Source organism: Galeopterus variegatus, unplaced genomic scaffold (assembly GCF_000696425.1).
Source record: "Galeopterus variegatus unplaced genomic scaffold, G_variegatus-3.0.2 Scaffold645, whole genome shotgun sequence".
Lineage (NCBI taxonomy): Eukaryota > Metazoa > Chordata > Mammalia > Dermoptera > Cynocephalidae > Galeopterus > Galeopterus variegatus.
The window spans coordinates 170342-184982 of record NW_007726756.1 but is presented as its reverse complement, the minus strand read 5'-3'; the positions used below and the strand labels follow the sequence as shown (position 1 = coordinate 184982).

Here is a 14641-nt window from a genome sequence, read left to right as displayed (position 1 = left end):
TGAAGACCCCCTGTATCCATTCATTTATTCCCTTAATTTCTTATATTTATTCATATCTCTACTTATTTATTCAGCAAACATTCATTGAGCACCTATTCCATGCCATAACCTAGAGAAACAAAAATGAAAGATATGGAGCAGATATGAGGGCAAACTGCAGTGAGAAGCCAAGCCCAGACAGATCCAGAGCTTGAAGCAAAGCAGCAACCCAATCCTACCCCTCAGCTGACCTGGAGATGTGTACCGTTGTATGCCACTGAGATTCTGTGGCTGTCTGTTATGCAGCAATATCTGACTGATACAGGTGCTATCTTCGACAGGCTGCCAGAAGCAGCTGGAGACAGTGACATTTGAGCAGAGCTTTGACTAAAGTGAGAGGATGAGCCATGGAGGTATCTGAGAGAAGAGCAGCTCAGGGAGAGAGAAGGGAATGTGCTTGATGTGTGTGAAGGACAAGGGGCCAATGTGACTAGAGAACAGCAGGCAAAAGAAAGAGTGGAAGAACATGAGCCCAGAGAGACAGGAAAGGCTCTCATAAGCAGCCCTGTAGGCCATCAGGGAAGGACTTTTGGATTTTATTTGGAGTGTTATGAGAGTTTTTGGAGGGTTCAATTAGAGAAAAGACAATTGTTTACATTTTTAAGATCTTTATAGCTGCTATGAGAACTGTCTGTAGAAAGAACAGGAAGACCAGTGAGGAAGACACTGAAGATATTCAAGTGAGAGATGACAGTGCCTCCATGAGGGCTGTGGAACCAGGATGATGACAGGGAGCAGACGGCAGGCATCTTTTGAAGGTACTGTCAATGGGAACTTGCTTGGGCGTGGGGTATGAGAGAGAGAATCGTGGAAATTTCTTAAGTTTTGGACTTGCACAGCTGAGATAGGGATGGCCAGGGAAGAGATAGTATTAGAGGATTTAATACAAAGCTCCTCTTTAAAACACTTCACATTTGGGATGCTGAATAAATGAGCCTGGAATCCAGAAGAATAGCCAGGCTGAAGATATATATCCATGAGTTGTCAGTGTACATAGGGTGCTTCAGAAAGTTCAATAGAGAAATAGAATTAAACGATAATACAAATCTTTACATGAACTTTTTGAAGACCCCCTCATATGTTAATCTAAGCTACGAGGCTGGATGAGACATTTTCATGAACTAGAGGCAACTGACTATGTCCAATGGTGATGAGAGGTAAAGCAGGGTGAGGTAAAGTAGGGATGTGACAGAACTGCTTTGGTGAGGAGTTCATGTATTATCCTGCAGGATGTGGAGTAGGGAAGTGACATGATTAAATATGACTGTAGTGGAGGTCACTCTAGCAGCATACAAGAAGGCACTGTGGACATTTCAAAAAATTTAGAGTTGTGCTTGGATGGGTTGTCATTGGGAATTTCACAAGTAAGTTTCTATTTCTAAGAATGATCCAGGGAAACAATTTTTGGAATATTCATTCTAGAAACCTAAAGAATCATATTCCTATATTCCTAGATTTACTTGATTGCTATGCTCCTCATGAACAGGATGTATATAAGATAACAAAGTCCCAAACTCTTAACAATAGTCACTAATTTTACAAAATCCAACCAGTGCTACAAGGTAGGATGAATATATTTATCTCTTCAAGGCTTCTGCAAGGAGGAGGTTGTAGCATAGGTTTGGGAAAAAACAAAATAAAAGAAAATATGGCCTTGAGTCAGGAGACTGTAAACCATGGTTTACATTCAAAGATTACTGTTTGAGTTTGCAACTATATTTAACTCTTCTTTCTCATGGAACAGGGTTAGTGGGTGAATAAAATAAAACTAATATATCAGTACTATAATAAATACAAATGGATTTAAATTTGAACTGAAAAGAGAAAAATTTTCAGACTGTGTAAAGATAAGACAAAAAATTTAGACTTAGGCTGTTTAAAAGCAACACATTTTAAAACATAAGGAAGTGGAAAGATTGAGAGGAAAAATATACAATAAACATACACTTAAGCCCTCTACTTCCACTCACAAAATATGGTACAAAATAATGATATAAAATAGACTAAGAGAAAATATTTAGAAATAGACCAAGAAGAAAGAAAAAAATGTAGAGAGTTAATACATACTGAAAAAGGTTGGATTCACCAGGAAAATATACTTTTAAACAAGTAGTATCTTATATATTATCTCATAACATCAAACTATATAAAACAAAAACTTACAAAACTACACGGAGCAACTGAGAAATCTACTACCATAGTGGGAGATTTACACAACTTTTTCAGTAATTCTGTAGGTATAAAGAAAATTTGAACAGTATAGTTAATAAGTTTGATTTAATGGAATTATCTGGAATCTAACATCCACCAACTGGAGAAAACCCATCCATTTCAAGTCTACATGGAAAATTTACAAACATTCGTCATTTGCTAAGTCATAAAGCAAATATCAGAATATTTCCAAGGATCGGTATCATCTGACTATATTCTCTGACTACAATGTATGTAATACAGTTGGAAATCAATAACAAAAGAAACCAAGAAAATCCCATAGACTTCTAAGCAACTCGTGGGTCAAATACTATATCACACTGGAGATAAGGTAATACATATTGAAATGCCAAGCCCAACATAGCAGGTACTCATCAGGAATCCATTCTATTCCAGTTCCCAGACTTTGAGAATCTGACATGGTAGTAGGAAAGGTTCACAAATCCATATTTACACAGCATTGCAATACCAGTGAATAACACCTCACAATATATTAGGTAATACTGTGATTCACATTTATGGACAAGCTACTGTGACTAATAAAACACAGCTTCATTCAAAATTATTACTAAATACCCAGTAGCTTTTTCATCATGTATCTTCCCAAATATATTAATCATCATGTGGGGATCTGAAAAACATTTTTGATGTTAAAGAAGAGTCTTTAAATTAAAAAAAATAAAATTAATAACCACTGTTCTACACAGTTTTGAAACCTTTGGTCAATCCTATAATATATACTGAAAGAAACAAAGTTGTAGGTGAGAAGATGAAGAGGCAGGAAGAGAGATTTGGAAAGTAAATCGTAACTTTTTTCATAAATTCCACAATTAGTCTCTTCTAATAACAACAGGGAGTCAGGTAACTTACTTCCAGTCCCCTGAGTCAAAACATACCAGGACGAGATACAAACTGATGTAGCATTTCATAGTTAAGCTTCCCAAATAGGTATATTCCAAAGCAGAGCAGAAGCTAGGCGTTACTGTTCTTTCCTTTGTGTGTCTGAAATTTCATGGTCTTCAGAAAGCACTATGTTAAAAAATGCATCATGTGGAAGAATATTTGGAATAAAAAAGGGTCGCCTGATAGAAATAAGAGCTGTCCAGGCACACCATCCCTTGAAACAGGGAATCATTAGGAACAAAAGCAGATAAAAGGCTGTAAAAACAAAATCCTTCTAACAGTTGGTATATGTTTAACTGTAAGACCGAAATGTCATAAGTAATGAAAACAAGTCTATTGTTCTAATCACTTCCTGTTACCCTCACTACATTTCCTGAACAAGGTTTATGAGGACTCTTATTTACAGTCACACTAAGAAAGAGGAAGCAATTTGTCTCCTCTCATTAAAATTCAAATCTATTTTGAGACAAAATAACAGAGTTTGTTTCATGGCTTGACATTTAGTCTAAACTTGATTTAAAAGAACTAATGGTTAATTGTGAAATGTGATGAAAATTTGGTAAAAGTTGGATGTACCTTGAAATAAACGTCTCCTGCTGAATGAGCCTTGCTCATTAAAAAATAAAGGGTTCAGCCAGAAAACACTGATGAGGTTGGCCCAGGTCAGAACACTAATGATAGTAGGTAGGTGTTCGAGAAGGACCAGTCTTTGTCTCAGTCTTCATCCCCTGACACTGGTGCCTGTGCCTGCCTCGTTCATGGTCTGGCTCCAGCCTGGGTTGCCCTTGATTAATTCTGCAGATTCTTACTATTCCTAAAATACTTGCATGAAAACTTTCAGGTTTGCTTTATTCAAGAGTAACTAGAACTAGGAGCAATGGAAAAAATAGAACCACCATGGCTCCTATGTTTACTTCCTTTAAAATGGTGAAGTGTTTCTTCCTCACTGTGTAACTTTCTCTTTCTAGGACACTATTTCTTAATTAAAACCGGTACTCCTGCTCCACCAGTTGCCCATTATATGATGCTGAGCTAAAACTAAAACACTATTCAGTAGACTGTTTCATCCTGTCTCTCCCTCCAGCTTTTACTTAAACAGTTTTAGGAATTATGGGTTCTCCTTCAAGTCTTATGTGGCAAATGCACACATGCACATGTAATCAACACCCAGCAATACATAGAGTGCTGCATATTATATAAACTATTATGCGCTTTGCTATTTTAAAAAACATAACCTGGCCATCACTCTATATATCACTGCATAAAGATCTTCCTCATTTCTCTTAAACAGTAGTCCCCCCGCTCCCCCATCCTTATTGATTTTTGCCTCTGTCCTGCTCAAAAATCTTTATGGGCTCCCACTGCCCTCAGAATTAACCTGAAACTCCTCAGCATGGCTGTTAATAACCTTAGCAACAGAATCTTAATCTCAACCCATTTCTCATCTTATTTCCAATTGCTGTCTTCCTCAGCTGTTTCCCAGACAAGCAGTGCTCCTCACCAACTCCTGAGCCCACTCTGACATTTTCAGCACCTGAAGCTCTGTCCACAGCATTCTCCTTGCTTGGCACAGCACACCCTCATTCCTCCCTCATTCCTCCCGTCTGTCTAGCTCCTACCCATTTTTCAAGTTCTACACCAGTGCTCATCTCCTTGAGGGTTTTAACTATAATAATCAGGTTTTTCTTTTTGACTGATGGCATCTATTACTTAAAAATAAATTAGCAATTAATCACCCACTGCCTCAAATTTTCTCTTATATTTTTATTATTGTCATATTTTCACATTATGCTTTCAGGTTTTCTTTTTCTCCGAGGCAATACTGTGCACTGAAACTTTTATATGGCCCATGGAAATGCCTTAGGATGATGTGGCAACAACATCATATTACTGTAAGAACTTCTAAAACTTTAACCTCATTTTCTGAACTTAACTTGCTGCTGACTGGCACTTTCCAGTCCCCCTGCTGAGAGTCCTTTCTAGCTCTGTGTGCACAACAGCTGCAGGCACACATTACTTCGCATACAGGATTTGCTCACTGCTGCTTCTCAATTCATTATGTACTTATTGCTGGCTGCCAGTCATTCTCCTGTGCCTATATTACAATGTGGAAATTAGGTATTAATAATGCCATAGATATTTCAATGACAATGAATCCCAAAATTACATAAGGCTCTCATTAAGTAATGCTATTAAAAATGCTTTTGAGAAAAAGATTATTAGTATGCTTCAACTCTTTTTAGAATTGGCATGTATTAGCACTCTATGTTAAAAAAGGAAGTTTTTTTTCTGGATATTTAAAAACTTGATTAAACACACTAAATAAAAATAAATCAGGAATTTGACTTTCATATTCAGCATACAAGGAAATGGAAAAACTATGTCATTTTATAATTAAAATGGCCAGGTAAGCTCTTCTGTCATATAAAACTGTTTTTGTACATGTAAAAGAAAAAGGATCAAGTTTAATGAGGCTTTATAATGTGGTATAGACTCAGAATATTTGTGTTAACTAGAATAAGGAATTAGGGCAACATTCAGCATGTTCAGAGAATAAAGTTGCGATAATATGTAGTTCTTTACTCAAAAAAAAAAAGCTTTCAGTTTGTCCAACTCATTATCATTAGCATGTATGCGGTTACAAAATAAATATCACAGAAATATCCATGACATATTTAATTCAATCATAAATAAATTCAATCTAAGAAAATACAGACTCAGATTTTTAAAAATCAAAGTCAAAGATCTCTTGTGCATTAAAATGTTAGATTTATTTTCTTTTTCATAGATGGAAAACCCATACTTATTCCAAATATAACATAGTTATTAGAAAAAATTTTAAGCTGCTTACTTAATTTTCACATTGGTTTTGCAATTTTGGAGAGTCATTCTCCCCTCCTTAGGGGCTTTGCTCTGTTCCTAGGGGTCAGGATGTTGATACTGAAACAGATGGGACTCCTGGTTAGCACAGGCCTCAGCTTTCTGGAGCTCAAGCGAGTTCTTGCCTGCTGAGCATGCAGGACAATAATTCAGTGCCACGACATCATGACCAACAAGATGCCAAACCATGCAGTTTAGTTAAAACCAACATGAAGTTATTGCATTCAACCTCATCTCATTCATTCATTTGTTGGTTTTCCTATTCATTTAGAAAAGATTTACTGAACACAAACTTTTATGCAAGATACTACATAAGGCCCAGGGTCCATGAAGCTGCATAAGGCAGGACCTAAAGGAGCTCATAGTCTGGCGAGTGACAATGTGGTAAACACTAAAATGTGGGAAATGCAAAATATTACAGGAGGGGCTGGTGAATTTTGCCCAGGAAGAAAATGTGGTTTAGGTGGAATGGCTATAAAGAAAAGTGATAACTAATTTGGAACTTAAAGGATGAGTTGAATTTTAATGAGCATCGACGGGGGAAATCAAGATGCTTTGGGCTCAGGGGGTACTGTGGGCAAGGAGTGGCAGTGTGGTCACGTACAGCAGTGAGAGACAGGGGAGTGTGAGGTAGCAAGTGGTGAAGAGGCGAGTCCTGAAGACAGACTGGGTCAGGTTCCAAAGGGGATGTGATCGTCCAGGTAAGTACTTAGGACTTCATGTAACATAGAGAGGCAAGAGAGAAAATGAATTGATCATAATTTAATGGTAAATCAAATTTCTTACACTGAAGAAAAACAACCCCAGTAAATCCCAGGAATCTTGATCTTGATTATCTGAATATAATGAAGAATATGCCTCCTTTTCAATACAAAAAAAAAAAAAATGCAAATTTTAAATGGCTAAAGATTTAGAAATTCAAGAAATCAAATAAAAAGAAATAGTTTAGAAATATGATATAAAACACTAACATTTGTTATGGCAAGTTCTGTCTTATAACTAGTTTCTCTCTCTTCTCACCACCCCAAACCCCCCATTCTAATTCATTCACAAAGGCCTTCAATTACTCCACATTGCCCACCAAATATAATTCATACACCTTTTTTGGTATTTCCAGAACTTCACAATAATAACTTCACTGACTTCTCTAGCCATATTCTTTCTAGCTTATTCTAGAATATAAGCTTCCTCAAGCCAAGGTCTATGTCATTCAGCCAATGGTGTTTAACAATGACTACCCAAGTCAAGTTTCTCCTATGGAGTTGAATCTGTATCAGTTCCAAGCTGATGACTGTGTGTGTGTGTGTGTGTGTGTGTGTGCATGCATATTATTTTACTATACAGTTCAAGAAAATAAAGCCAAGTGTGAGGAGTTCTACTGATTTTCAACTCTCATAGGCAGCTGATTGCTAAATTATATTAAATGAATCAAACTTACTATGTAGTGAGCCAACTGGCAGGAGTGACCCCAAAAATAGTTAATTTGCTCAGTTTTTCAGACTTCATATTTCAACAAAAAATGATTTACTTAATGGAAGATAGACACTCTGATTCTTCTATAAAACAAATAATTCTCATCCAAAGATGTGAAAGGGAGACTTGAAATGGACAACCTACTTCTCAATGCAGACTGTTATATGGCAGTGGAGAAACCATTCATGTTGGGGACCTTGGCATCTAAGCACAGGGTCTTCACCACCTTATAGTGGATAAGGAGGCAGTGTAGTGTCATTGTAGCACAGATGCAAAAGTTGGAGAGATGAGGATTTGAATCCTGACTCCATATTGGCTGTGTAACATTGTGCAAGTCACTTAACCCTCTAAATCTCCATTCTTTCATCTGTAAATCTGGAATGATTATACCAATCACATAGGGCTATCATCAGGATTACCTAATATAATCTATGGATCCAGTGCAGGCATATCCTCCTTCTCCTCCTCCTCTTAATAATAATAATAATGAGGAGTAATTGAACACTTACTAGAAGAAATGGAAATGTAGGGAGGTCAGTAGCTTGCCTGAGTCCTCACAGCTGTGAGGTAATGAGGTAATGGAGAGGCCCAGTGCCTTCCAGATGGTATGTGTTTCATAAATGACAACTGTTATTTTTACTGCCACTACCACTGTTTCTTCTATTACCACTATTATTACTCTTCTTCTACTATTTATGATGACAATATGGCATTCTGCAGGCACGATCTACATTGCTCATGTCTATTGCTGGGTGGCTAGCACAGTGCCTGGGACATCAGTAACAGGCCACAGTCCTTTTACTGGTGGCCTAGTACTTAAGCTTACATCCCAGACCCAGTTCACTCATGCACCATCATCAGGATCTACAAAGGCCCTGGCAGTGAGATGCTGACACACTAACTGCCTGGACAGGATGGGAGATTGTCACTGCCCAGACTGCTACCCTGTAGCAAACCAAGCAAACTGCATTCTTTGGGTTCTGGATTAACTTCTTTAATTCCTATACTACATGAATCTTTGGTGCCCCTAAAGAGAGGTGTGCATTTTTCTCTTTCTCTTTCCAGCTTAAAATTGGCATTAACTAGGCTGAATACTCAAGAAGAGAAATGAAAGGGCAGCTCACTGTGCCATGTTCATACGTCAAAGGACATTTCATAATCTCTATGCTCACAATTAGACAGAAGTCTAAGGCTTGCTTGATAGCCGATGACTGACACCATGGCTGAGAAGCACTGTTTTATCTTTTTAAACAACAAAGGAGAACATACAGATATATTTGGATTTAATTTGAATATGCTTAAAACACAAAGTTAAAGGTATCAATTGTTTTTCGTAATAACTATTTTCACTAGAATAAACAAGCTCTAAATAAATAAGATGTTGGCTACATTTATGATTCATAGCAACAAAAGAAGCTTTAATTACTACATTCTGTTTCCCAAAGCAGGTTTTTAAAAATCTTTCTCGTGTCTTTGTGTCTCTAATGCTGGGCAAGGGCAATGTCTTGAAGAAGTCTTTCTTTATGCCCAAAATGACTTTGACAACATAAAACACACCCAGATGGCTTCTGAAATGGAAGTCTTTGCAAGGAGAACCTGGTCTATCAATCCCTCAATGGTGGTATCGTCTACATTAGACAATTCTTTCAGGCATTTCCCCAATGGTTTTGTAATCATTACCATCTTCATACCTGCTTGAGCTGTTCTGTGCTTATAAAGAAGCAGTGTATTGTACCTCCAAAATACGAAGCTTACCAATGCACCGAGAGCCATCTGTTGAGGTTACGTATCCACGTGGACAAACACAAAAATAGCTTCCCACGGTGTTGGAACATTCACCAGTTTCACATATCCCAGGAATGAGGCTGCACTCATCGATGTCTAATCAAGGAAAGAAGGAAAAGACGGTTGAGAAAGGCCTTCATTAAATAGCTTTTAAAAGGGATTTTTAAAAAAAGAGTACGAGAGCACTCATGGCTGATTAGGTCAGATCACATAACCCTGAAGATACTCTTGTTTCAGGCCCTGAAGAATTTCTCACACATATCTATGGGAAAAGAGATGAAAGTAAACTCCCATGGCAGTAAAGCAAGGCCAACTAAAGCAAAACTCTATATCCTTTTTTTACCAAATGCAATTTAAATTGGAAATAAGTAAAGATGTTAATGTTTTAGTTTCCATTCTATATCAACTAGGGAATTATCCTACTAGAACCTTTTTTAAAAAACCACATACACGGATTAAATTTCAAAATGTGGAATAACTAAATTTGAAAATTTATAGCTAATTTTCAGACGAATTATTTAAATCAATGGAAAGTGGCAAATACATTTTTATTTTTTCTAATTGGCTTCAGGAGATGTGTTTGTACTTTCATTTGAATATGGTTATATTTGACATTCTGGGAATAACTTCAATCTAAAATAATACAGAAACATGGCAATGGGTGAACTTTGGGAGGTTTTGGGAAGTGTCCAGTTTTCCTATTGTACCTCTCTGCACTTACCCATTCAGCTTACTCAATGCTGGGAATAGTCTATTTCCTCTCACATTAATGAAAGGTCTGCTTTCTTTTAAATTTTTCCTAAAGCAGAAAACCTGGCCATTTATATAAGCTTTAATGTACTCTCTTCTAGTCCAGTAAGCAGCTGAGAGGTGGAAAGTCAAACAAGCTGCAATTAGGTACACTGGAAGATCATTTTTAATACATTTAAAAGGGAATGAGCCATTGTGAGGAAAATCCAGCCAGGCATTCCTGGGAGTTGGCTGTCTTTTTAAAGGAACAGAGGTAACAAAGACCAATGAATAGAGACAACAATTATAAAAGCCGTAAATATAGATAATTACTAAAATGTCAAAGTAAACTGAAGCTTTTAGTTTCTTTTTAGCTGCATATATTCTTTTCGAATGTATCAATAAAGCAGACAGGAAAAAATAATTATATTCTTGTTGTAAATATAGGAAAACATTTTTTAAACCCCACAACTAAAAAAATGGTTGACAATGTCTTTCTTGCATTGCTCCATTGGTCTATTCGTTATTTTTTCTTTCCACGTACTTTGACAAGTCAGTCTTGCCTACAAGCTGTATCATGAAATAACTATATGCTTGTGTGTCTCCTTGGCATGTTCTTAGAAAAAGAGTTACTAGATTGAGACATTCTCTGAAATCATATCTTCTTTGGAGGCTTCACAGTTAGCCACTGAAGGTACAGAGGTACAAATCAAAATTTACCAATTCCCCAAGAGAGATCAGAATTCTAACGTGAATTGACTACATGAAGAGCAAATACATAATGTGGTGGAAGAGTTACCATTAGACTTAATCCAACAAACTGAAACCATGTGTGCAAAATTAGGACTTGTTGCATCCTGTGTTGCTACCTTGGTGTAATGCGAATTCTAACGTGAATTGACTACATGAAGAGCAAATACATAATGTGGTGGAAGAGTTACCATTAGACTTAATCCAACAAACTGAAACCATGTGTGCAAAATTAGGACTTGTTGCATCCTGTGTTGCTACCTTGGTGTAATGCGTCTTAATACAACTGAATGTGTATTCAGAAGAGAGATGAAACTGGAACAGCTATACTTTAATCACCAAATAAACTTAATCACCTCTAGATAAGGAAGACAAAAAAAAAAGAGAACAGTACAAAGTAGAGCAAGCAGCACTAAAGTGAAGGACTAACACTTGCCTTCTGATTCTCTTAATATCTAAAGTTACACCAACAATCTAGGCGCTCATGGAGCCCAGGATTGATGCAAATTCTCAAAAATTAGGAGATTCAAGTCCTTCATTTAAGCATTAATTTTTATTTCCAGGCATTTCTTTTCATAATAAAGAACTTCTTTGTGCCTACTCCTAAATACCCTCCCTGACAACAAAAAAGAGTAGAAAATTGACAGATGTTTGACATTTTTATTTTTGGGGGAAAAAATCTGGGGCATAGAAGAACACAGAGAGAGATATTAAATTTGTGGGTTTTGTGTTAAATATTTTATAGTACAAAGACTCTGTGTGTTTCACAATTCTCCTTAGAATTAAATAGGAACCTTAAAAGGTTAGCTTCAAAATAATTATATGTAAAAGACTCTCAGGAAGGTATTTAAAGAATTCTGCATAAAAATACGAATGCTTTTCATTTATTTTTGAACTGGATGTCCCCCACAGCCCCTTAAAATTAAAATTCTTTTTAATTTTAAGAATTAAAAAATCAGGTGCTTTAAAACAAAAATTTGACTGCATTTCAATGTAGTTATGCCCCATATTTATCCATCAATTTAAATTTAGTGTTAACATTTATGTCCAGAAGGATGCATGCATTTAGCTCTTCTTTTTTTTTTTTTTTTTTTTTTCCTTTTTGTCTTTTTTCGTGACTGGCAACGGATCGCAACCCTCAGTGTCGCGCCCGTACCGGACCGGGACCAGCCACGGGATCGCAACCCTCGGTGTTGCTCCCGCCCCTCGCTCAGCCAGTGAGCGGCTGGTCTGTATGTGGGATCCGAACCCTCGGTGGGAGTGCCACCGTGCTTCCCAAGCGGTGCACTATAGCAGTGCGCCACCAGTGAGCGGCTGGTCTGTATGTGGGATCCGAACCCTCGGTGGGAGTGCCACCACGCTTCCCAAGCAGTGCACTATAGCAGTGCGCCGCCGGGCCGGCCCCACATTTAGCTCTTCTGAATATTAGTTCTTCACAATCATATGTCATAATCAGATTTGGAGGAAGTATCTTCACAAATATAAAGCATATATTGCCCAGGTATTAACAAATGTGCCTAATGGTGACAAGTCTACTATGGGAAAAGGCAAAATCTTAACAATGGGAACTGGTTTCATCTATGTTTTCATCTATGTTCTGCACACCTAATGTACTTCCACCTACCTCTCCTTGAACTTCTTCTGAAATTCTATCAGTTTGGAACTTTGGTTTGCAAATATCAGAAAAATTGATCCACCCTGACAAAAACCCAAAAATTTAAAGCTCTTATATCTGGAAGTCCAGTAGCAGTTTAAGCCAATGTCTCTTGCTCAGTTTCTTTGAGATATGCTCAGCGATGCCCTCCTCTGTGTTGTGTTTTGACTTTCTTCTTAGGCTGCCTTCCTTGCTGGAGGCAAAATGGCTCGAGTTAGGTTAGACCTTTGACTGGGACATCTGGCAGAAGAGAAGGTGTCTCTTCCAGTGGTCTCTCCTAAGAGGAAGGAAACATTTTCCCAGAAGCCCCTAGCAAATCTTCCCTTTTGTCCTAATGAATTGAGTCACATGCTAATCTCTAAATGATTCCTCTGGCCAGGAAAATGTGTTGATTGGCATAGGCCTATAGTTCTAAACCACTTACTAAGGCAAGTGGAATGCAGTTAGCTTTAGACTAATAAACAACAACAGCAATAAAAACAGCATGGGCGAGTGAGTCTGAAAATACTAAGCTGAAGAATGGAAAGTATACCAGAATGGCTGGGAAACTGACGGACAGTAAGTTTAGCTAGTTAGGCATATGCCAAATCCTGGAGAGTCATTCCAAGGACTTTGGCTTTTATTCTGACAGTGATGAATGGTGTCTATGAAGGAATTTAAATTAAACAAGAGTATTACATAAGCACACCAATATTTTAGAAAGACAATCCTTGTTTTTAATGTAGAAAGATAATATAATAGTCCAGTGATAAATGCTGACAGCCTGCGTAAAGCTTTATGAGGAGGAAGAGAACATATATTCAAGAGATAACTGGAAGGGGAAATAAACAGGACTTTGCCACCAGAAAGACATCGCAGACTTACTAGCCTGATTGACAAGGTAGACGATGTAGTGCTATTAACAGAGAAGGGGACCCAGAAGAACACCACATTTTGAGGGTAAGTTGAGTTTTGGATATTTTGAACCTGAGATATGTGATAGAAATGGGCAAAAATTCTAGTCTATGCAGGTAAAAATTTGGGTATGAAACTTAGCAAAGAGGTAAGTTCTGAAGGCGTACATTTGTGGTTTATCACCAAGTATATTGGATTATATTTGTACTTGTAGCAATAGATGAGATTTCCAAAGGAGACACAAATGAAAAGACTCGAATTTAAGGAGGGAGCCATGAGAACCATCAACATCTAAGGGAAAGTTAGAGGAAGAAAAGCCAGTATAGGAGACTGGGGAGGAAAGGCCAGGGAGGTAGGTAGAAGAATGTGATGAATGGAGACTAAGGAAAAACACGAAATAAAAGGAGCGATTGTCAAGGAAGCCAGGGAAGGGTAAGGAAAGAGAAGGACTGGAAAGTGTTTGGGTAACTTGAAGAATCTGAACAGAGGGTTTTTAAAAAAGAAAACTAGATCTAAACAAAACCATCTGACACATTTCTGACTGCCAAACCACAGAACCTCGTATTTGTCAACCAACATTTACAACATTTACTGTAAATCTTACTCTAAGCAGAATGTAATGAATAATTTGGTAAGTAGTGCTAGTGTGATCTCAGATATCACTGAGTTCTAAGAACAATGCCCTAGAGATACTGTCAATTCTAATAAGTACATGTCACACAAAAAAGGAGTCCATGTAACAATTATGTTACAGAGAACTTAGTACAAATAAATAAGAAATTTTATTTTAAAAAAGTGTTCTTGGAATATTTTCTTTCCATCGATGCCAAGAATATTTGGCCTATTCTGTATAATTTTTTTTTGGTATAGAAAAAAATTAATATATTTCTACTATACACTGAATTTCTATTTATTGATATACTGTTTAACATTAGGAAAATTCATGACCGAAGTGTTCTGTTAAATGCAATAAATTGATGCCTATTTCAAGCTTTCCTAAGGACACCAGGCAATATCGATATGATTAAATGAGTTGCAATGGAAAGGTGATGTCTATTTTCCCCTTTTCAGAGTTTGAAAGCATAGTGTGTATCAACTATATGCAGAATTTCATTGTATATTTATAAACAGCTTTATTGAGATATCTCAAGTATCGTACAATCCAAGTATTTTGTACGCTTTAAGTGTAAAATTCAATAGTTTTTAGTATATTTACGGGGTTGTGCAACCATTACTACAACCTAATTTTGGAGCATTTTCATTCTCCTGAAAGAAATTCCACTTTTTTTTTTTTTTTTGTCTTTTTCCGTGTCCGGCAACGGA

The 14641-nt window shown here is 37.1% G+C and overlaps 1 protein-coding gene across 1 annotated transcript in view; it reads right to left on the bottom strand.

Moving 5' to 3' along the window:
• The window catches only part of FBN2 (fibrillin 2), a gene marked incomplete at its 5' end in the record, with an annotated part of 260278 nt that overhangs the window by 123082 nt on the left and 122555 nt on the right, over nt 1–14641 (bottom strand). The window contains one exon of the mRNA XM_008570929.1: nt 9262–9387. Coding sequence (XP_008569151.1) covers nt 9262–9387 — 126 coding nt within the window. The remainder of the gene's footprint in view (nt 1–9261; nt 9388–14641) is intronic.